At 39.9% G+C, this 23,757-nt stretch overlaps 1 protein-coding gene across 1 annotated transcript; it reads left to right on the top strand.

The window, feature by feature from the left end:
* Nucleotides 1-14,473: 14,473 nt before the first annotated feature.
* SERPINA7 (serpin family A member 7) lies at nt 14,474-18,037 on the top strand. The gene is made up of 4 exons (XM_063084454.1): nt 14,474-15,122; nt 16,173-16,446; nt 17,158-17,305; nt 17,834-18,037. Exons 1-4 carry the CDS (start codon nt 14,492-14,494, stop codon nt 18,035-18,037), a joined length of 1,257 nt encoding a protein of 418 aa, XP_062940524.1. The 5' UTR covers nt 14,474-14,491.
* The last annotated feature ends 5,720 nt before the right edge of the window (nt 18,038-23,757 follow it).

The following is a 23,757-nucleotide window of genomic DNA, read 5'->3' as shown; positions in this document are numbered from 1 at the left end:
TATAAAGAATCTCAGCAAATTAGTTATAGAAGGACAGTAACTCAACACATTAAAAGCTATCTATGGCAAGCCCACCACCAGTATCATTCTGAATGGAGAAAAACTGAGGGCTTTTCTCTTACGAACAGGAGCAAGACAAGAATACCCACTCTCACTTCTATTTAACATTGTACTGGAGGTACTAGGCAGATCAGTTGGGTAAGAGAAAGAAATAAAGGACATCCAGATCGGAAACGATGAATTCAACCTGTCCCTATTTGCAGATGACGTGATATTATATATAGAAAAACCTAAGGACTCTATCAAAAAAATCCTACAGCTGGTAAATAATTTCAGTAACCTTGCAGGATATAACCTAATGCCCCCAAATCAGTTGCATTAATATACTCAAATAATGAACTAACAGAAAGAGAAATCAGGAAAGAAAGTCCATTTACAATAGTCAAGAACAAAATAAAATATGTCAGAATCAATTTAACCAAGGAGGTGAAAGATCACTACAATGAGAACTACAAACTACTACTGAAAGAAATTAAAGAAGACACAAAAACATGGAAAGTTATTCCATGCTCTTTGATTGGAAGAATTAACATTGTGGAAATGCCTATACTACACAAAGCAATCTACAGATTCAATGCAATTCCCATCAAAATACAAATGACATTCTGCATAGAAATGGAAAAAAACAATCTTAACATTCATATGTGACAACAAAAGACCCCGAATAGCCAAAGCAATCCTGAGCAAAAAAAATAAATAAATAAAATAAAGCCAGAGGCATAACACTACCTGACATCGAATTATACTACAAAGGCACAGTAACTAAAACTTCATGGTCTTGGCACAAAAATAGACACCTTGACACGTGGAGCAGAATAGAGAACCCAGAAATCAACCTTTAGGCTTACAGCCATCTGATGTTGGACAAAGAAAACAAAAATCTACATTGACACAAAGACTTCCCATTCAAAAAGTATTTCTGGGAAAATTGGTTATCCATATACAGAACTACAAAACTAGATATCCACCTCTCACCATATACTAAAATCAACTCAAAATGGATTAAAGACTTAAACATAAGGCCTGAAACTGTAAAATTACTAAGGGAAAATATAGGTGAAACACTTCAGGAACTAGGTCTGGGCACAGACTTTATGAACATGAGCCCAAAACACAAGCAACAAAAGAAAAAATAAACAAATGCAACTGAATCAAACTAAAAAGCTTCTGCTCAGCAAAGGAAGCAATGAACAGAATGAAATGATATCCTACCGAGTGGGAGAAAATTTTTGCTAACTATGCATCTGACAATGGAATAATATTCATAATATACAAGGAACTCAAGCAATTACACTTTAAAAAAAATGAATAACCCAATTAAAAAATGGGCAAAGGAGCCAAATAGACATTTTTCAAAGGAATTCATACAAATGGCCAACAGGTACATGATAAAATGCTCAACATCACTGGTCATCAGGGAAATGCAATTTAAAATCACATTGAGATATCATCTCAACCCAGTTACATTGGGTATAATCAAGAAGACAGAATAACAAATGCTGGCAATGATATGGAAAGAAAGGAACACTCCTGCACAGTTGGTGGGACTGTATATTATTAAAATCACTAAGGAAAACTGTATGGAGGTTTCTCAAACAACTAAAGATTGATCTTCCATATGATGCTGCAATCCCACTTATGTGTATATACCCAAAGGGATGGAAATCATCATGTCGAAGGAATACGTGCACTCCTATGTTCATCACAGCTCTGTTTACAACAGCTAGGACATGGAATCAACCTGCATGTCCATTGATGGATGATTGGATAAGGAGACTGTGGTATATATAAAGAATGGATTACTAGTCTGCCAGAAAAAAGAACGAAATTCTCCTATTTGCAACAATGTGGATGAGCTTGAAGAAACCTATATTGAGTGAAATAAGCAAAGCACAGAGGCATAAATCCTTCATGTGCTTACTCATATGTGGGAGCTAAGAGAGAAAAAATAAGGAACAAAGGACCACAGTTGTTTGTGGGTCTTGCAGAGGGAGAGAACATACCTAGGGATACAACGTGGAGTAGGTGAAAGGGGGAGGGGAAGGGAGGTTGGGGATAATTGGGTGGAGGATATGGGGCATAATCGCAATTTGTGATAATGGCATGCTGCCAGTGTGGATCTAGCCTTCACATCTTGTGCACGAAGGATGACAATCAGCTTGGTATCTCAAGAATATTCATATCCAATAAAAAAAGGAATAGTTAGACACCAATAATAGTTGGGGATCTGATCACAGTTCTCTCAGCATTGGACAGATCACCTAGGTAACAATTCAACAAGAAAAACAGGATTTAAAATACTTTAGACCAATTGGACTTGGCAGATAACTACAGAACACTTCATCCAACAAGTACAGAATATACATTCTCATCAGCACATAGATGCAAAAATCCTCAACAAAATATTAGCAATCAAAATACAGCAAAACATAAAAAAAATTATACACCATGATCAAGTGGGATTCATCTCAGAGATGCAAGGATTGGTCAACAAGTGCAAGTGAATAAAGTGATACACCACATCAACCAAATCAAGGACAAAAATCATACAATTATCTCAATAGACTTCAAAAAAGTGTTCAACAAAATTCTATATCATTTTGGGATAAAGACTCTCAGCAAATTTGGTGTAGATGTGAAATATCTCAACACTTTAAAATCCATATATGGCTAATCCACTGCCAATATCATCCTGAATGTCTTTTACCTTAAGGACAGTAACAAGATAAGGATGCGGGCTATCACCACCCCTATTTAACATAGTATTGGAAGTACTAGCCAGAGCAATCAGGCAAGAGAGAGAAATAAGGGGCATCCAGATTGGAAAAGACAAAGTCAGTCTGTCCTTTTTTGCAGATGGCTTGATCTGATATATAGAGAATACTAGACTCAATGAAAAAATACTTAGAGGTGGTAAACACTTTTGTTAAAGTTGAGGGTATGAAATCAACACATGAAAATCAGTTGCATTTTTGTACTCCAATTACAAAGTAGCAGAAAAATAATCTAGAAAGCAAGCCCACTTAAAATGGTCACTAAAAAAGTGAAATACCTAAGAATCAATTTATCCAAGGATGAAAGATCTCTATAATGAGAACTACAAATGACAGCACAAAAACATAGAAAGCCATTACATTCTCTTGGATTGGAAGAATTAATATTGTGAAAATGACCATACTACCCAAAGTGATCTACAAGTTCAATGCAATCCCCATGAAAATATACATGACATTATTCACAGAAATAGAAAAACACAATCCTAACAATCATTTGGAACAACAAAAGACCCCGAATAGCCAAAACAATCCTGAGCAAAACAAATACAACCGGAGGTGTAACATTTCCTGACTTCAAACTATACTACAAAGTATAGTTTATACTATATTAACCAAAACAGCATGGTACTGGCATAAAAACAAACTCACAGACCAATGTATTGGAATAGAGAACCTAGAAGCCAACCCACATACTTACAGCCAAACTGACCTTTGACAAAGGCAACAAAAACATACATTGGGGAAAAGACTGCCCCTTCAATAAATAGCGCTAGGAAAGCAGAAATTCCATCTGTAGAAAAATGAAACTAAAGCCATACCTCTCACCATATATCAAAATCAACTCAAAGTGGTTTAAAGCCTTAAATATAAGACATGAAACTATAAATTTCCTAAAATAAAACATAGGGAAAACACTTCAGGATATTGGACTGTGCAAACACGTTATGGATAAGACCTTAAAAGTACAGGCAACAAGGTTCAGTCAAGATGGTGGAATAGACAATTCCCGGCATCACTCTCTCCCACAAATCAACCAATTTACAACTATAAAAATGTAACAGCAGGCAAACTGGGGCCGCTGGAGCTCAGGGGAAGAGGAGGAGAGACCTATGGAGTTCATGAAGGCAGGAGAAACTATGATGAGAGAAAGAAAAAGCTGCTCTGAGTGTTTCAGGCTGTGGTTGCTTTAATGCTGGAACTGCAGAAGACATGGAGCAGGAGCCAGCAGAAGCTGCAGCTGTGCCCTTCAGCTGGAGTTACTTGGAGGTGGCAGGGGAGAAGAGTGCTGTGGTGGCTCCCAGGACAGCAAGACCACTAATAGGGTTCTCATGGACCCATGCAGGAGTAAGGAGCCAGAACAACTGAAAAAAGGGAGCCATTCAGAGGCTGGTGAGTCATCTCAAGGGACCAGCACAGGGCCCATCCCATGGGAAGTGTTTGGAGCATGGGCAGTGGGGGAGATGGGCCCACCGGGTGAACACTGGGACACAGCAAAGACAGCTGATCTACCCCCCAATCAGCACAGGAACACTCAGAGGAGACTGGTCAGGAATGCAGAATTGCATGGGGTGCAGTTTGATGAAAAAACTCAGGCCCATATCAGAGTTTCTACACAACCCTGATCCACTGGCTCTCTGGAGAGCTGGAAGTACTTATAAGGTCCACCATTAAACCCTGAGCTGCACAAAAAGCCTTCCCTAGGGAAACAGCAGCAAAGTAGCAATTTAGCTCAAACACACAGCTCAAGTACTGGTTCCTACAGGAAGTTCCCCCATTTTAGAAGTATGAAAAGGACAACAAATTAGTTCCAGCTCAGGCACCCCCAGTGCCTTGAGGCCTGTCTGGCAACTGGAGGCTTAGAGCCAGAGACTGGACCCCACTCCCAAATCCAGGCACACTGCGCCAGCGCCTTGGGGCCTGCCTGGGGACCTGAGTCAGGGAACAGGGGACTGGACCCCCTCCCACAACCAGGCACACCACACCAGTTCCTTGGGGCCCACCTGGGTACCCGAGGCATGGATAAGGGGACCAGGCCACTTTTCCACAACCATGCACACTGCACCAGCACCTTGGGGCCTGCCCAGAGACCTGAGGCATTGAGAAGGTGACTGGACCACCCTCCCAAAACCAGTACACTGCGCCAGCACCTTGGGGCCTGCCCAGGGACCCGAGTCAGGGAGAAGGAAACTGGACGCCCCTCCCACATCCAGGCACACTGCACCAGCACCTCAGGGCCCACCCAGAGACCTGAGGCATTGAGAAGGTGACCGGGCCCCCCTCCCACAACCAGGCACACTGCCAATGCCAAGGAGCATGCCAAAAACATCATCTCTTTGTGGGTGGCTCACCACAGCCACCACAATAACCACAGCTGCTGCAAAAGTGTTTAGATGCCACAACCACCACTTAGATGGTCTGACAGCCACTGGAGTGCATTGACACAAGGAGAGTCACCAGCAGAGATAAAGTAGAAAAGAGGATTTCTCTCTCCACAAAGCCCTTTTCAGAGTGACAGAAGGATCTGCTCTATGATAATACTGGGGGAACTTATTACACCTCTCAGCATTGGACAGATCCTCAAGGCAACAAATCAACAGAGTAACCATTATCTTTTCAGAAGGAAAGAAGAAATCTAGGATAATTAGAGGGGGGATGGTGGATGGAAAGGGGGATGGGGAGAGATTGGACAGGGGGCATAAAGAATAATTATGATTTGTAACAATATATATGCTAGTAATATTGATTTGATCAACACATCTCAATGTTGAACCCCCAAAATATGTATAATCAATTTTGATTCAATAAATAAAATAAATTTAAAAAATTTATTTAAAAACTACAGGCAACAAAAGAAAAAATAAACAAATAGATTATATCAAACTAAAAATCTTCTTCGCAGGAAAAGATACAATTAACATAGTGAAAAGACAACCTGCAGAATGGGAGAAAATATTTGCAAACTATGCATCTAACAGTACATTAATATCCAGAATATGCAAAGAACTCAAATAACTCAACAGCAAGAAAACAAGTAACCCAATTAAAAACTGAGCAAAGGATCTGAATAGACATTTCTCATATGAAGATATACAAATGGCCAACAGGCACATGAAAAAATGCTCAACATCACTCAGCATAAGGGAAATGCAAATCAAAACCACACTGAGATATCATCTCACCCCTGTTAGACTGGTTGTTATCAGAAAGACAGAGATAGCAAATTCTGGTGAGGATGTGGAGAAAAGGGAACCCTCCTACACTGTTGGTGGGAATGTAAATTAGTTTAGCCATTATGGAAAACAATATGGAGTTTCCTCAAACAACTACAGATAGAACTGCAATATGATCCAGCAGTCTCATCATATATACCCAAATGAATGGAAATCATCATGTTGAAGGGATACCTGCATTTCCATATTTATTGCAGCTCTATTTACAATAGCCAAGAGTTGGAATCAACCTAAATATCTATTGACAGATGACTGGATAAGGAAAATGTGGTATATATACTGAATGGAATACTACTATGCTATAAAAGATAATGAAATTCTGCCTTTCACAGTAACATGGATGAACTTGGATAAAATTATGTTAAGTGAAATAAGCCAGGCACAGAAAGAGAAATAACACATTTCCTCACTTATATGTGAGTGCCAAAATAAAGAATGAAAAGAGAGAAAGAGAGAAAGAAAGAAAGAAAGAAAGAAAGAAAGAAAGAAAGAAAGAAAGAAAGAAAGAAAGAAAGAAAGAAAGAAAGAAAGAAAAAGAATGAATCAGTATTACATTAAACACTCAAAAAAAGAGAGAACAGAACTCTGATTATTAGAGATCGGAAAGGGGGAAGAGGAGGGGAGTTTGCTAGAAACTAGTTAAGGGTCACAAAGATTGATTACATTTTGTAAACATGAGTATAATAATTATCCTGATTGGATCATCACATATTCTACACATATTTGTTTCTGTACCCCATAAATATATATAATCAATTATCTTTCAACCAAAAAACTGTCAAAAAAAAATAAAAGTAAATTATTTGTTTTTGAAAAAAAAATCCCGTGTTTTTCTGTTGATTTGTTGTCTAGATGATCTGTCCAGTTAGGAGAGAGGGGTGTTCAGGTCCCCAAGTATTATTGAATTGGAGTCTCTTTTTATTTAGGTCTGTTAGTTTTTGCTTTATATATCTGGTGGTCTGGTGTTTGGTGCATATATATTTATGATTATTACGTCTTCTTGCTTAATATTTCCCAGTATCATTATATATTGGCCTTCTTTGTTTCTTTTTGTTTTTTTGGTTTAAAGTCTGTTTTATCTAATATAAGAGTAGCTACTCCTGCTTGTTTTTGGTTTCCTTTGCATGATATATCTTTTTCCAACCATTCACTGTTAGTCTGTGTATGTCTTTATATGTCAGGTGAGTCTCTCGTAGACAGCATATAGTTAGATCTGGCTTTTTAATCCAATCAGTCAGTCTGTGTCTTTTGAGCAGGGAATTCATCCATTTAAATTGGGAGTTGTTATTTAAATGCGGAGTTGTTATTTAAATGCATTGTCTTAAGCCTGGAATTTTATAGATATTTGGTTGGAAGTTTTAAATATCTTTTTTTTCCCCTTTCTTTCCCTTTTATTGTTTTTCTTTGGTGTTTGTTGGTTTTTTTGAGTTGGTAAGATTTTTGTTTCTTTCTCTTTCTCATTTCCATTTTTGTTCCACCAATTGATTTTGTTCTTTCTTTTGTATTCATGGCAGTGATTATCATTTTTTGATTCCAGATGCAGGACTTCCTTGAGGATTTCTTGTACAGTTGGTCTTGTGGTGGTAAACTTCTGCAGTTTTTGTTTGGGAAATATACTATTTCTTCATTTCTGAAGGATAGCCTTGCTAGGTATAGTATTCTTGGCTGGCAGTTTTTTCTTTTAGTAGTTTGAATATATCATCCCACTCTCTTCTGGCCTTTAGAGTTTCTACTGAAAAGTCTGCTGTTAGTCTGATGGGGACTCCCTTATAGATGACTTGATGCTTTTCTCTTGCTGTTTTTAGGACTCTCTTTGTCTTTGACTTTTGCCATTTTGACTTTAATGTGCCTCAGAGAGGTCCTTTTTGAATTGAATCTGTTTGGGGATCTTTGGGCCTCCTGGATCTGAAGGTCCATGTCACTCCTCATACCTGGGAAGTTTTCTGCTATTATTTTGTTTAATATGTTTTCAGTGCCTTTTCATTTGTCCTCCCCTTCTGGAACACACATGAAACATATGTTTGTGCACTTAAGTTTGTGTGTTAGCTTTCTTAGATTTTCTTTTTTTTTTAAGATTCTTTTTTCTTTTCTTTTCTTTCTTTCTTTTTTTTTGGGGGGGGTCCACTGGATTATTTAAAGATCAGAAATTCTTTCTTCTGCTTGTTCTAGCCTGCTGCTTAAACTCAGTTGTGTGTGTATGTTTTTTTTTTTTTTTAATTTTGTTGAATGAATCTTGCAGTTCCAGGAGTTTTGCAGAATTCTTTTTTATGACATTTATCTTTTTGTAAATTTCCTCCTTTGTATCCTTGGTAGTCATTCTCATTTCATTGTGTAGTCTAATTTAGTCTTCTTGTATCTCATCGAATTTCCTTAAGATTGTTGCTCGGAATTTTTTCAGTCATTCCTAGGATTTCCTATTCTATGGGGCCTGGTACTTGAGAATTATTGTATAGCTTTGGTGGTGTCCTATTTTCTTGTTTATTTGTATTTCTCATATCTCTACATTTGTATCTGGTCATTGGCATAGCAGTTGCTGCTTTTATTACTCTGGAGTGGGCTTTGAGGAGAGACTTCTGCCTATAGATGTGTTTTGTTTATTAATCATTGAATAGAGTATTTCATTATTTGTTCCATGTAGACACAGTAGTATAGTTTCCTTGTGTATACTTCAGCCATATTCACTGCCAGATTTATGTGTGAGTGTTTCCATGGCTTAGGCACTGGGGCAATTAGTAATTCCTTGGTGAGGTTAGTGGCACTGTGTTGGGTCATTGAGGATGTGGGGGAGCTCTCAAATTCTTGGGAGAATTTCCTGGGTTGCCTGTTGCTCTTTGGCTGGTGTGGGTGACCCAGGGCAGGCTTGTTGGCACCCTGCCTAGCATTCCATGACCCTGATGGGTGCACTGGAGTATACTGGAGCTCCTCAGTTTGAATGGGTGAACTTGGGCTGAGTTTCTCTTTCCTCTTTCCTACAGGCAGAGGCTCCTCATGGGTCATTGCTTCCCCTGGTTGGTGGATGGGTTGGTGGTGGTTGGGAATTTTTTTCCCTTACTCTATTTGGCTATCCTGGGTATATGCAATCTCTGGGGGTTCTGTGTGTGTCTTTCCTTGGATCAAGGCAGTCACATGGGTTGTGCACCTACCTCCCACCCCCAGGTGTGCTACTGTGAGGACAGCATAATTTCCCCTGTGGGTTGGGCTACTGGGTCACAGGTCTGTGCTCACCCACCTGTTTCTCTGGGCTCCACTGGTGACCCTCCTTGTATTAATATAGTTGAGTGGTCAGTGGGCTGCCTGCATGGCAGTAGTGGCTGCTGCAGCAGTGGTGGCTGTGGCAGACCACCCACACTTCAGTGGTTTCTGTGACAACAGCAGGCCATCCATGTGATGGCACCCCACACTCCTGCCATCTGTTGGTGGGCCGGGGCTGCCCTCAGCTCCTCAGGGTCTTTGTGCCTACCTGATTATTAAACTCTTACTCCTGAGGTTGCTCGTTGAGCATTCACATGGGACACAAATGCCTTCACACTCTGTGCTGATTTGCAGAGGTCTACACACATTCCTGCTCCCCACACCTCTTTATCACCTATTTTACAATCACGTTTCTTCCAAGGGACATCCAGCCAAACCATTAACCAATGTCCACTAGTCACATTAGATTCATACCTCTTTGCCTATGTCCCATTCCATACAAAATGAACAAAGTTCTCTGGCATTCCAGTTAATTTTGTGTAAAGTCAGACCCTCCAATAAATGTCTTTATGTTAAATTAGCCAATAGCAGTTATTGTTGTTTGGAACCAAGTACTGTAACAGATACAGACATTGATATCATATATTAGGTTTCAGGAAGCAAAAATTAAGGAAATTGTGGAACTTCAAGGTTGATTTGCTAGCCTAGTAGGGCTAAAGGAATTTGAAAACCTGAGAACCCTATATATGTTCTAGACAGGGAATGTGGCAGCCCATAGAATAAAATGACAAAGCAGTTAATTAAGTGATTCTCCAAAATGTACAGCCTTTGGAAGGTGTGGCCTTAGAAGACTTAATTGCTATCGTATACTTGTAAAAGTCTGAAGGATGTAAGGAGTTCAAAGATCATGTGGGATGAACTGGAAGCTTCTGATGGCACTAAAAAGCTTTTTTTTAAAAAGAGAATGACATGCTCAAAACCCTAGATTCTTGGCTCAAGTGATCATGAAATATACTGAAGCCAGGCATGTGCAAATAAAATTTCTTGAAATGCAGCTGGAAGGCTAAGTTAGCCAAATCCTATAGTCAGCATTTGATCCTGTGTATTACCAAATTACAGAATTTGTTGACTTCCTAGCATTGATAGGTCACTTTTTTCAAAATTAGTCATTGAAATAAACACAGTGAGGACTTAAGAATAAGAATATTGAGAGAATTAAAAGAACCTCAACCCAAAATGCCCACCGAACCTCCCTTGCCAGCCGAAGCAGTCCTTGTCTTTGTCCAATGAGACTGTTTCTCCTTTGCTTAAAGACCCAGTCATTTCTTTGCCTGTGAGACTTAAATTGCAAGAAGTTAATTTTCCTGATGATACCATCCCACAGCCATCATTGTCTCCAGACCTATAAGTAGAGTAAGATCCCATTATTTCCTCCCAGACTGGGATGGAGAATCAAATACCAAGTCACCGCAAGGAGAAAAGCATTTACACACTAAAAATCCTGTGGGATTTTGAACATTTTAAAGATAAAATTCCGAGGAATTTGTGTGGAAATGGATTATGATGGTGTTCATCCAATAAAAGTGATACATAATTTTTAATCTGATTGAATTTATTGATACAGTAACATTTCTTAAAGATTCTGTATTCAGTGGGCTAGCTGTAGCAGCTTCATACAAGACTGAAAATTTTGTGCTAAATATAAGTTTGCAAGAAGATCTTGTACGTTATCAATTTCATTATAAAGACAGTATATTTGAAGAAAGCAGAATTGAATAGCAGTGGGGGTTGGGACTGGAACCCAGGGACTATAGAGACTTGAGGTGAGGGAAGAGAAGCAAGATAACAGACAGGTGGTGTTGTAACATCAAGGTCAAGGGTTCAGATCCCCACACTTGCCAGACACCGAAATAAGTAAATAAATAAATAAACAAGCTAGCAGATGAATGGGAGGAGAATTAAGAGTTGACAGATCCCCACTATGTGACAGACATCATGATGGAGTTTCTGGACACCACCTCTAAATTTCATTTGATACTCCAAATAGCCACATGATGTAGGCATTATCATTTCCACTTTAGAGGTGAGGAAACTGATGTTCAGGGATATTGAGTAACTTGTCCCAAATTACATAGTTTACACAAATTATACAAATTACATAGCAGATACACGACAAGAGCACAGGCCTAGTGACTCCAGAGCACAGGACAGGGGAGCCTGCAGAAGGAAGAGTGCCTTTCTCATATGTCAGATGCAAGCCCGGCAGTTACTGTTAGTAAAGCTCAGCTGAATCAGATGCAGTAGAAAACAACCTGTGCCATTGTCTGTCTATGCCACCAGAGGGCACAAGTTTGGAAGTTTTCTTTTTAGACGTTTATTTCCTGTTTCTTCTGCAAGGACTTGCTATAGCTGAGAGTAGAAAATGTGTTATATTACCAGGATTGAGCATGGACTGACCTTTCAGTTGAGAGACCTGAGCTTGCCACTGCCTTCTGTGGGACACATGCACCGGTGACCATCCCATATGTGAGGTGTGCCCTCTCTTACTCAGTTTGGGCAGTGGGTGCCAGGTAGTTAGAAAGATCCATCAGGCTAAGGACTGATATTTGGCAATCATCTCTGAAACTTCATTGCTGGGTGTGGTGCTTTCCACATAGTAGGAGCTCGGTTTATCTTTAGTTGAGAAGAAACATTGGCACACAGAATCACTCTCTATCTAGTCACTACTTTGTTAAAGTCCCCCAGTAGCTTCCCAATGCCCTCAGGGTAAAGTCTGCGCTATCCATTCTGACTCCCAAGTCCCACTATAGACTGCGTCTAGGGTTAGCTCAAATTGGCCCCCCCGTTTCCCCAGTCCTCACACTCTTAACACACACATCCTAATGTAGTTCTGAAGCTGGCAGTGTCTGGAATCAGATGCTTCACATCATGTGCTGCACATGGTCGATTAGCAGAAGTTGCTGTTACTACTACTACTGTTACTACTATTACTACTACTGCTCCTACTAGAACTAGAAACTGGCAGAGGCAAGGTTGAACTCAGGTCCTCTGAGTCCAGTGCTCTTTGCTCCCACTGCTTCCCTGCACAGCGTCTCTCACTACTTAATACTGAGTAGTGAAATTTTTGATTCCACCTTCCCTGACTCCTTCTGCATTCTCTTTTGGAGTCCTGTGGCCCAGGGGATGGTACAGGATATTTTAGTGACCAAAGGACAGGACTTTTTTTTTTCCTGAGCAGACATATACGTGTGCAGCATCACAAGTCCAGGACTGGAAGCTACTTTTGTCATCATTCCCTTCACCAATGCATAAATAATTTCTACAGTCCCCATTACAGAGGCTCAGCCAGCCTCTGCCTGTGTGCACCTTTTCCTCAAAAGGCTGTCAATCCAAGCACCACTTGGCCATGATGGTGAGAACTCTCTTTCTCCTGCTGTCTCTTGGCATTTTTGCCCATGGCCCTCGTGCTGCCTGCTGAAAAGACAGTTTTCCACAAGCTCTGACAGTCCTCTCTCTCTTTTGTTATAGATGAACGATCTGTCAGCCAAATCCATCACCCAAAGTTCAAACCTTATCATTTTTTCCCTTTGTTCCTCTTGGCCTTGGTTTGTGCACCAGCTTTGAAAATATCATCCCAGGGTTAATGCTGGGGTTAATTTGTAACTAACAGTGCTCTAGTTTTGCAATACAGGACATGTTATAAAGTTGGAAAGGTGTTGCTTTCTGAGAGATGCAAGTGGCTTCTTGGGCATGTGTTGTAAGTACTTTTTTTCTCTCTGGGAACTTTGGACATTTTTATCAGCAAGTCAGAGTCCCAAATAATTGTGAGCTCCAAATTCCTAGCTCCAGGGGCCAAGGTTTAAGTGTGGTCATCTGATAATTGACCTTCTACGAGCCTCAGTGACTTCTAAAAAGAGAAGACTCTGGTGACACTATGGAAATTGAATACAGTGGTGGAAGAGGCTAGGTTGGGATGGAGAAGGTAGAAGGCAGTGTGACCTGCTAGGAGGTGACGCTGTAGTTCAGGCCATGAGCTGAAGCAGTGGCAATAGGGACAGAGAGAAGTGAGACATTTTGAGAGGTATTTAGAACGTAGTGTTCATAGGTCATCATGACTTATTAGATGTGGGGAATGAGAATGAAGGAAGCCCCTGGGATGACTCCCAGGTTTCTGGCCTGGGGATCTCAGTACACAGTGATGTGATAAACTGAGATGTGGAATGAAGGAGAAGGAGCAGCCTTGAGGATATGATTAGTTTGCTTTTGGGAACTTTAAAATCAAGGTATGTGTGGGCCATTCTGGTGGATATATCTAATAGGCAGCTGGATAAATGGCGAGGAACTCAGGAGATGAATCTGCACTAAACATATAAAGTTTTCAGAGTAAGCTGACCCCCTTACTCTGTTTGCTTGTACTCTTTCAGGCTCAGAGAGTGTTACTATACCTTTCTGACTTTCTCTCTAATAATTAAAAAGTAACATGCATGGGTATAAGAATAATAGTGTTAAGATGTCTTACAACTTAGAAATGACTCTTTAGATAATACTGATGGTGACAGAGATCTAAAATGTAGAAAGTTATACTTTTATTTTACCATTTGAAAATACTCCTGTGGCTTCCATGCATTGCACAAATTCATCAATTTTAGCTCATGACCTTGTACATGGCTCTATATACCACCACCCTTTCATTTCAACTCATCATATCTTGTACAAATTATTCTCATTTTTTCTTTTAGCCAAAGAAAGTAAGGTGTTCTATCATTTCACCTCATAGATTTTATCTTAAGAAAATACCAAATTAAAAAAAATCTAAACCTTGAATCTACGAGGAATAATGTATGCAGAGGGAGTGCTAGTTTTACCTAAGCATTCTTCCCTCTTCAAAAGGCTGCTTCTAATTCACATAAAAAGTGATTCAATTTTCATAAATTTACTTTACTCACAGCATTTCTTAATGTTTCTATTACATCTAAATGTTTCAATGGCATTATTTCTGTGACCCTGCCAAGCCACTTCTCATACTCCTGGCTCCCATTAGATATGTCATCAGTTTTTCAAGTAAGAGAGACCTCCACCCAGCCCCTTCTGAGCATATCATCAAATTTTTGATATTGTTTTATTAATCAACATGGGCGATTATTATGCATCTCCGGCTCAGAGAGTTTCATCCACCTAAGCTCTCCTAATTGTTATCTTACCTTATCTCTTATAGGTTACCTTCCTTCCAAAATGTCACTGTTCCTCCATCTGTTTCTCTTGGTACTTGGGCTTCACGCTCCAATCTATTGTGTGACACCTAACAGTTCTGAAGGCAAAGTAACCACCTGCCATTTGACCCACCAAAATGCCACTCTCTATAAGCTGTCATCCATCAATGCTGACTTTGCATTTAATCTGTACCGGAGGTTGACTATGGAGACTCCAGATCAGAACATCTTCTTTTCCCCCGTGAGCATTTCTGCAGCTTTGGACATGCTTTCCTTTGGGGCCTGCTGCAGTACCCAAACTCAGATCCTGGAGGTCTTGGGGTTCAATCTCACAGACACTGCAATAGCAGAGATCCAGCAGGGCTTCCAGCATCTGATCTGTTCACTGAATTTTCCAAAGAAGGAATTGGAATTGCAGATGGAAAGTGCCCTCTTCATTGGGAAGCACCTGAAACCACTTGCAAAATTCTTGAATGATGTCAAGACTCTCTATGAGACTGAAGTCTTTTCTACTGACTTCTCCGATGTTTATGCAGCTCAGCAGGAGATCAACAGTCATGTGGAGAAGCAAACCAAAGGGAAAGTTGTGGGCCTTATCCAAGACCTCCAACCAAACACCATCATGGTCCTGGTGAACTACATTCACTTTAAAGGTAAGGCTCTAAGATGTCATTTTCAAGTCTTGTGTTCAGAGACTTTGGTGGAGCACTGAGATGAGCTCATGGTCTCATATTACTGGCATCAGTAGGTATCCCTCATGCCACAGTGATCTGCTCCACTGGACAGTGCTATGCATAGTATTGGATCTTCCAGGAAGGGCACAGAGCTCTGTGAATGAGCACAGGAAATTTCTAGGGAGAAAGCACTTTCAAAGAGGTGGGTGACAATGGTATGAACAGCATGCTCATATTTAGCTAAAATATCATAGTTTCCCAAAGATTTGATGAGGTGGGACAAGGCTGTACTTGGTAGGTGGAAGGATTTGTATTTAAACCCTACTATGACCCTCACTTGCTGCGCACACTTATTCATGCTACATACATACTTTTATCATATATTGTGCACTCACTATATATCAAGAACTGTGCTACATGTGCGGTTTGCACACATTGTCTTATCTAGTCCTCAGAAGTGCCTAGATTCACATAGTTAATAAGCTTCATAGCTGGTATTCCCAACCAGTGCTGTCTAACTCTAAAGCTTGTGCTTGTAACAGCAAGAATCATGTGATTCTTTTCTGAAAATGTTGTACCCAAATGATTTCTCCTGGTTCTACAGCACATGTCAGCCATATTTGGTGGAGGAGTGAGAAGTTGTTGGCCACAGATCACACACATATAAATTGCTAAAATGGCAGAGCCGATCTGTTGTCTCATTTCATTCTGTGTGTTGGATGTCCTTATACATTTTTACAGAAGAGGAAACTGACTTTGATTGGTTTAGTGTAAGTATAGTGGTTTTGAACACAGACCATGAGGTCCAACAGCCCTGAGTATGACTCCTAGCTCTGCCACCTGCTAGCTGGGAGACCATGTCAAGTGACTTTCTCTCCCTTATCCTCCGTTACTTACGTATAAAACTAAAACTGGAGCCTACCTCTGTGGTGGTCTTAATTACTAGGTGAGATGATGAATGAAAATGCTTTCATTGGCACTAATACTGATTTAAAACAAACACTGCTTTTTTTCTCTCTGCTTTTTAAGCCCAATGGGCAAATCCTTTTGATCCATCTAAGACAGAAGACAGTTCCAGCTTCTTAGTGGACAAGACTACCACAGTGCAAGTACCCATGATGCACCAGATAGAACAATACTATCACCTGGTGGATATGGAACTGAACTGCACAGTGCTGCAAATGGACTACAGCAGGAATGCTCTGGCACTCTTTGTCCTTCCCAAAGAGGGACAGATGGAGTGGGTGGAAGCAGCCATGTCATCTAAAACACTGAAGAAATGGAACCGCTTACTGCAAAAAGGGTAAACATCTTAGAGGATGTGAGAGGTGGAGGGTGTGCATAATGGTGCAGATAAGACTGAGTTCATCAGAAACGTAGAGGCAGGAGACTCACCCTGAACCACCTATTAACAGCTGGGTGATGATCACTAGAGTATGCAGAAAACATATGATGTGCCAGCCTCTTTGCCAGGCACTTTACACACTTCATTTCATCTAAGCACATCAACAAACCTGCAAAGGAGGTAATATTATTGGCATTTTTCAAATTTTGAAGGCAGGTCTAGAAAGAAGAAATGAGCTCTCCAAAGTTAACCTGCTAATAAATTGATGCCTTTCTAGAAACCAACTAGAGCTTGGGGGACAGGTAGAATTAAATGTTAAGAGGTGGGTAGGCAGCCATTCCAGGCTGGGAATTCAAGATGGAAAACCCATGAAGTTCCTGGTATCACTGGCTCCCCAACCTTGGCCAATGTCCCAGAAATGTTTCCTTTTGATTATAGGGGAGTTACATTTCCATACACCCATTGTTATAGACCCACATTGGCTGGACCAGAGTGCATTCCTTCCAGAATAATGTCTGTGGTTTTGGTGCCACTTGTCGACCTATGTAGCAATGATTTTCAATACTCACAGGAGTAGCAGAGTCCAATATAATAGCATGATGAGAAAAAGAAGGGAGTCATGAGCATGGAGTGGTGATAGCTATGTGTTCTCGTCTTCTTTCTCCACAGGTGGGTTGACTTGTTTGTTCCAAAGTTTTCCATTTCTGCTACTTATGACCTTGGAGCCATGCTTCTGAAGATGGGCATCCAGGATGCCTTTGCTGAAAATGCTGATTTTCCTGGACTCACAAAGGACAATGGTCTAAAACTTTCCAATGTAAGTTGGTAGTTTAGAGTCCTTGAATGTATGAGCTGGAAGGGCCATTGAGAGTCAACTAATTAAATTATCTCATTTTACCAATGAGGACTCTGATGTCTAGAGACTCAGTGTGTCTCCTCCTAGGCCAGAATCACTCCAGAGTTATTTCATTACTCCAAATAAAGAATTGTAGCAGTTCCTTCCATCTCTGACCTTTATGTCCTAAAATGACTCTGATAGAAGAACCTAATGATCAGAAATGACTATGGTGATATATAGTTGTGGAGGAGGCAGTGGGAGTGCTTAAGAGGTGACTCCTGGAAGCAGAGGGCCTTGGAAAATGCGATTGTTTCCTAAAAGCTAGCCATAAAATCACCAGAGATTCATTAGCTACACTTAGTCAAGTATCCTTTGTATTTAAGTTTCATCAACACTGTGTGGCAAAGCAGTGGCCCCATCCATCTTTTTCCTTTCTTACTTCCAAACCCTCTCAAAGACTGTTCCTATTTCTTCAGGGGACCATCAGTGTTTGTTGTCCCCCCACAGGTTGCCCACAATGCTGTACTGCACATTGGTGAAAAGGGAACCGAAGCTGTAGCTGTCCCTGAAGTCAGATTCCTGGATCAGCCTGAAATAACTCTCCTTCACCCTATTATCCAATTTGATAGATCCTTCATGCTGTTGATTTTGGAGAAAAGTACCAGAAGCATTCTCTTTTTAGGGAAAGTCGTGAACCCAGTGGGAGTGTAGTTGGGAAAGAGGCCAATGGTTAACTGCATGTGCATATTGCAATGGGAAATAAATAGCATATCCTTATATGATTAATGTGGGCTTGGATATGGCTTCCTCTGTGCAGGGGTAGAAATTGGACCCTGGAAGAACTGTATTGGCTGTGGAAGAGGCCAATTCTGTGACCAAACATTCAAATAGTCAATGAGTGGCTCATTATTATACAAAGCACAGAAAGGCTCTATGTTAGAATTCCCTCCAATTAGTTAGCTCCAAGAAATTTGACTGGGCTGACAAATACCCCCTCCTCTTCCCTCTGGGGAGTAGTTGAAATGCAGGTCAGGTACTCATACATCAGTATTCCAACAATAAGATCAATGAACACAAAACAATGCAAATGTAGTGAATTATATGTGAATTTCTCAACACCCATCCCTCCACCTCATTAGAATGCTTCTGTGTTGACAGAACTTCAATTGGTAGATTGAATAAAGAAAGGTGTTCTCACTACAGGGCTGAGTCATGGACTGAGAGCTTACTACTAGGGATCTAGCTTTTGTGACCTAATAAGCATGTGGCAATAGAGCAAAAGAGAAGTGAACTCCCTGGTACAAGTCCACCTCCTCCCTCCAAAATTTCCCATCTTGCTAATTTGTAAGCTGAATGTGGAGAAGAAAAGTTATTCATCCACATTATATCTCATAGCCCCTCTTTTTCTGTAGCCTAACCAGACTCCTTTCCAAATATTGCGCCCCTGTCCCATTTGTTCAAGTAAGGAATCTCCTGGTTAATCTGTCTTTTTGTTTTTACTCTCACTGAAGTTTGGTACTTTTTATATCACCAGATCCTTCAACAACCTCCCTCAGCTTGTGCATTCCAACTCACCTCCATTCACCAAATTAGATTTCACCTCAGACAATACAACGGATCTTCAAAAAGTTCATGGAAAGATTGGTGTTATCTTTTAATCAAATTTTTCCACAAGTACCCTTGTATGTATTCAAAGCCCCTAGAATTCAGCACATATAAGTAGCACAAAGAGTGTTAATGTTGCAGCGTCCGAAATTCTAGCTCTAAGGTGAAATCTTTCAATGACAGGAAAATAGTAACAAATGTGTAAGTGCTGATACGGATGTTGTGTTTCCAGGTTGAAATAAATATGTGTGTTTAGAAAAGTACATGTACCATGAACATTCTATTTTTTTTCTTAGTAGGACCATTTGCATAGAGGTTTGCTTATTCCTGGTATAGTTCACACTTTGGTTTTACAGATAAGAAATAGGAAGCCCAGACAGGGATAGTGACTTGTGGTACAAAAATTTCATTGTTAACATGGAGTTCAGTTTCACTGAAGTGACATTACAGTCTTGGCTCTGTTACTTGCACTGTTTTGTGATCTTAGGCAAGGTACTAAAACCCTGCTGTTTATTTTTCTCATCTGTAAAATGGAAACACTAATTATTATAACATCATCAGGATTATGTGAACATTAAACATTGCAAAGCATGTAATATGCTTATCACAGAGCCTGAGACCTGATAAAAAAAACACTGTTAATATTAGTTTTTTCAATCATGTTGTTCAACATCAGACATTGGATTGAGAATAAACATCTTTGTCTCCATGTCCCACCTTCCAGAAATATCAGGGTGAGGGTTAGGTTCCTAAGGCTCCAGGATACCCTGCCCCCATGGCTTTGCTGGGCACAGCCTACTCTGAAGCTCTTGCGGGTTGGAGTCAGGTGCATGAGGCTCTTTTAGGCCAGCATTGCATGCTGGTGGCTTTATAGGTCTGGGGTCTTGGGGGTGAACATGCTCCCATGGATCCACTAAATATTGCTCTAGTGGAGGCTTTCTGTAGTGTCCTTGAGCCCACAATTATGCTGGGCATTGCCATAGTGGGAACTCTCTGCACTGGCCCTGCACCTGTGGCAGGTCTCTTCCTGGGCCCCAAGACTCTCTAAGGGATTCTTTGAAGTCTAAGTGAAAGAAGCCATGCTCCACAGTTAGCACCACAGTTAGTGCCTGCAAAGTTAGCACCTGCAAAGTTAGCACTATGTAAACCTTGCCAATTCTCAGGGCTTGTGACCTCTGGAGGAACAGCCTGAGCCACATCTGTTCCTTCTTCAGTCACAGCTAGGGTAGCCAGGGAATACTTCACCAGAATGAGGGGAGAAGAGATTTGAGGTGGTGCTGGGCAGTGAGCCCCACAGTATCACAGGCACACCAAGCCCCTTCCTTGAAACCATTCTGCCAGACCCTGGCATTCTGGTCCTGGGATAGGCATGGAAGCCACAAAGATCTCCAAAATACCTTCAGGGTCATTCTTCCATTATCTTGATGAATATGATCTGGCATCCTTCTTTTCATACTAATCTCCTTATCAAACAGCTGCTTGACCACACTCTTGATTTTCTGTCCTAAAAGTACTTTTTTTATTATTTTGTACATGGCTAGGCTGAGAATTTTTTAAAACTTTACATTCTGCTTCCCTTTTGATTCTAAATTCCATCTTTAACTCATTTCTTAGTTCTTGCATTTTACTATACGCAGTCAAGAGAAACCATGCAGTACCCTGAACACTTTGCTTAGAGGTTTCTTTCACCAAATATCCTAGTTTATTACTCTTAAATCCCGCCTTCCACAGAACATTAGGAAAGGGACATAATTCAGCCAAGTTCTTGGGTACTTTGTAAAAAGGATGACTCTTCCTCCAGTTTTTAAAAAGATATTCTTCATTTCCATTTAATACCTCATCAGAATGGCCTTGACTGTACATATTTCTACCAACATTCTGTTCAGAAGCACTTAGATAATCTCTAATACTGAGGATTTCTCCACAGGTCTCCTCTTCTTCAGCTTTTAATGCTGTGTTCATGGCAATACAGGATTTTTCCAGCATTCACTTCATAACTGTTCCAGCCTCAAGCCATTACCTAGTTTTAAAGGCACTTTTACATTTTCGGGTATTTGTTATAACCACATCCCCACTTCTTTGTACCAGTTTCTGTCTTAGTTTGTGCTGCCGTAACAAAATATTTGAGACTGCGCAAACAACATAAATTTATTTCTCACTACTCTGGAAGCTGGGGAGTCCAAAATCAAGTCTCCAGCAGGTTTGGTGTCTGGTAAAGTCCTGTTCCTCATAGATGGTGTTGTCTAGGTGTCCTCACATGGCAGATGGGATGAATGGGTAAGAGAGCACTTCCTTCAACCTTAATCTCTTTTATAAGGATGTTAATCCCATTTATGATCACAAAGCCCTCATGACTTAATCATCTCCAAAAGGCCACACTTAATGCTGTTGCAGTGGGAATTAAATATTGGAAGGGACACCATCAATCAAACCATAGCCCATGTGGTACAAATATTTTCGCATTTTGTGCCTACTCTCATATGTACGCCAACTTGCTTCTACACCATGCCTACTTGTCCCTATTTTTCTAATCTTTCTTCTAACAGGTTCTTGACCAGACTAATAGGCCATTCACCACTGTGCATAAGTCTGCATATACTATAACCTCATGTCAGTTATATTTCCACACAAAATTATACTCTTCAATGTTATATAAAAGGTCATAGTCAATTCAATAAGACAAGAAAAGAGAAGTAAAAAGTGTAAAGTTTGGCAAGGAAGAGAAAAATTTATCATTTATAGTCAGCATGATTGACTACAATGAAAATCCACCAAATCTACATTAATAAAACTAAAATGAGTTTGGTAAATGTATTAGTCCATTTTTGTTGCTTATCACAGTGTACCTGAAACTGGGTAATTTATAAAGAAATAAAATTTATTTCTCACAGTTTATGTTCAAAGTCTAGGGAATGCATCTGGTAAGTGTGAGGCCTCATGGCTAGCTTAACATCAGCACAGCCAGGTTAAGCAACTTTTCCCCTTTTCCCCCTCTCCTCTCCCTTTTCTGCCCCAGAAACTGAGATTCCTCACCTGGGAAGGGGTAAGCATTACCATTATCATCAAAGGAAGGTCTTGTGGGCTGTGTTTAGCAAGCTTTGGGCTGGAATGTTTTGTATTGAGGTAGTAGCTAATTGGGAGCCTATACCTTAATCAACCCAATGTTATTGGACCACAAGGACTGTGTCACCTTGCATACCACTGATTTTGAAATTGCCCATTACTCTGCCAGAACCCTCAAAGTCTTATAAACCTCTTGCTTTCCTTCATTTGGGGGAACTGATCTGGCTCAGTCTCCCCTCCACATTAGTGGAATAAAGCTTTTGGGATGAAATGGCTCCTGGCTTGGGTCTCTCTCTCTTCTCTGTCTCATGCAACCTAATAGTGAGGACCTTCTTGGTGATCTCTCTACAATGACACAGGGTATCACACAGCAAAAATGGGCTGAATGAGAGTGCTAACCTCCTCACCTGCTCTCCTCTTAAAGCCATCAGAACTACACCCATTACTTAATGGATGGATCAGTCCACTCACAAGGGTACAGTCCTCATGATCTAATCAGCTCTTAAAGGACTCATCTTTCAATCACCATAATAGGATTTTTCACCCTCTTAACACTGTTACATTGGAGATTAAGTTTCCAATGCATGAACTTTAAGGGGATACATTTAACCCATACCAGTGAAATTGCTACATGTAAAACAAACATACAGAAATTAATAGTGTTCTTATACCACACATAACATATTTGCAAGCAAAATTTTTAAAAATATTACTTACAATATGGTAGCAAAAATACAAAGTACCTAAAAACAGATGAGAACATATTTATGGGGAAAACTTATAAATGACATAATTTTTAAAAGACTAAGCGGAGAAATATACTGAACTTTGTGGCTAAAAGTTTATTATAAAAGTGTAAGTTCTCTCTAAATCAATCTATAAACTCCATAGAATTTCAGTCAATAGTAATTTTTGTAGACCTAGTAAAATTAACTCCAAAATGCATATAGAATGAATAAAAATCCATGAATACCCAAGAAAATTTGGGAAAAAAATAAGGTTGGAGGAAATTATGATTAAGTTATAGGAATTAGAAGAGTAATATATTAATTTAAGTATAAGTCAGTGAAAGAGAATAGACATCTCAAAACAGACAAAGCATAAACAGGAATTTGGTGATAGAGTTGGAATAAAATATCTGTGGGGAAATGATTATCAGATCTATACTGGCAGTGGGACAATGGACTCACCATATGGAAAAAAATTGCTAGAACCCTACCTTTTGCTGTATAATAGAATAAATTCCAGATGGACTAGAGACATAAATGTAAAAAGAAAACTTTAAAAATATTAAAAGTATAGCATATCTTATAAAATGGTAAATGGAGAAGGATTTTTGAAATAATAACAAAAAGTAAAACACATACAGAAAAATAAGGAAAAAATTGACCTCAAGAATAAAACCTTCTGATTGACAAAATACATCTTAAACAAAGTGGAAATACATTCCTAGACAAGAATAAGATAGGCTATGCCTAGAAAGGCAATAAGAAAATGATAATCAATCAAAGAGAAAAAATAGACAAAGATTCGAAATCCAGTGCTGAGAGAGAAAAAAAAAAGGGTTGTGCAATAAACCTATGAAAAGTGCTCAGAACTAGACCTACCACAGACTAAGTGAAACCAAATTCTTGGAGGTGAGGCCTGTGCACTTGTGTTTATTCATGTTTTTTGTTTTGCTTTGCTTTATCTTAATGTTTTATCATTTTTCCAGTATATAACACACATACAAAAGAATACAAAACTTAGAAGTATTGGGCTCA

This window comes from Cynocephalus volans, chromosome X (assembly GCF_027409185.1).
Source record: "Cynocephalus volans isolate mCynVol1 chromosome X, mCynVol1.pri, whole genome shotgun sequence".
NCBI lineage: Eukaryota > Metazoa > Chordata > Mammalia > Dermoptera > Cynocephalidae > Cynocephalus > Cynocephalus volans.
This window is presented reverse-complemented; position numbering and strand designations above follow the sequence as displayed.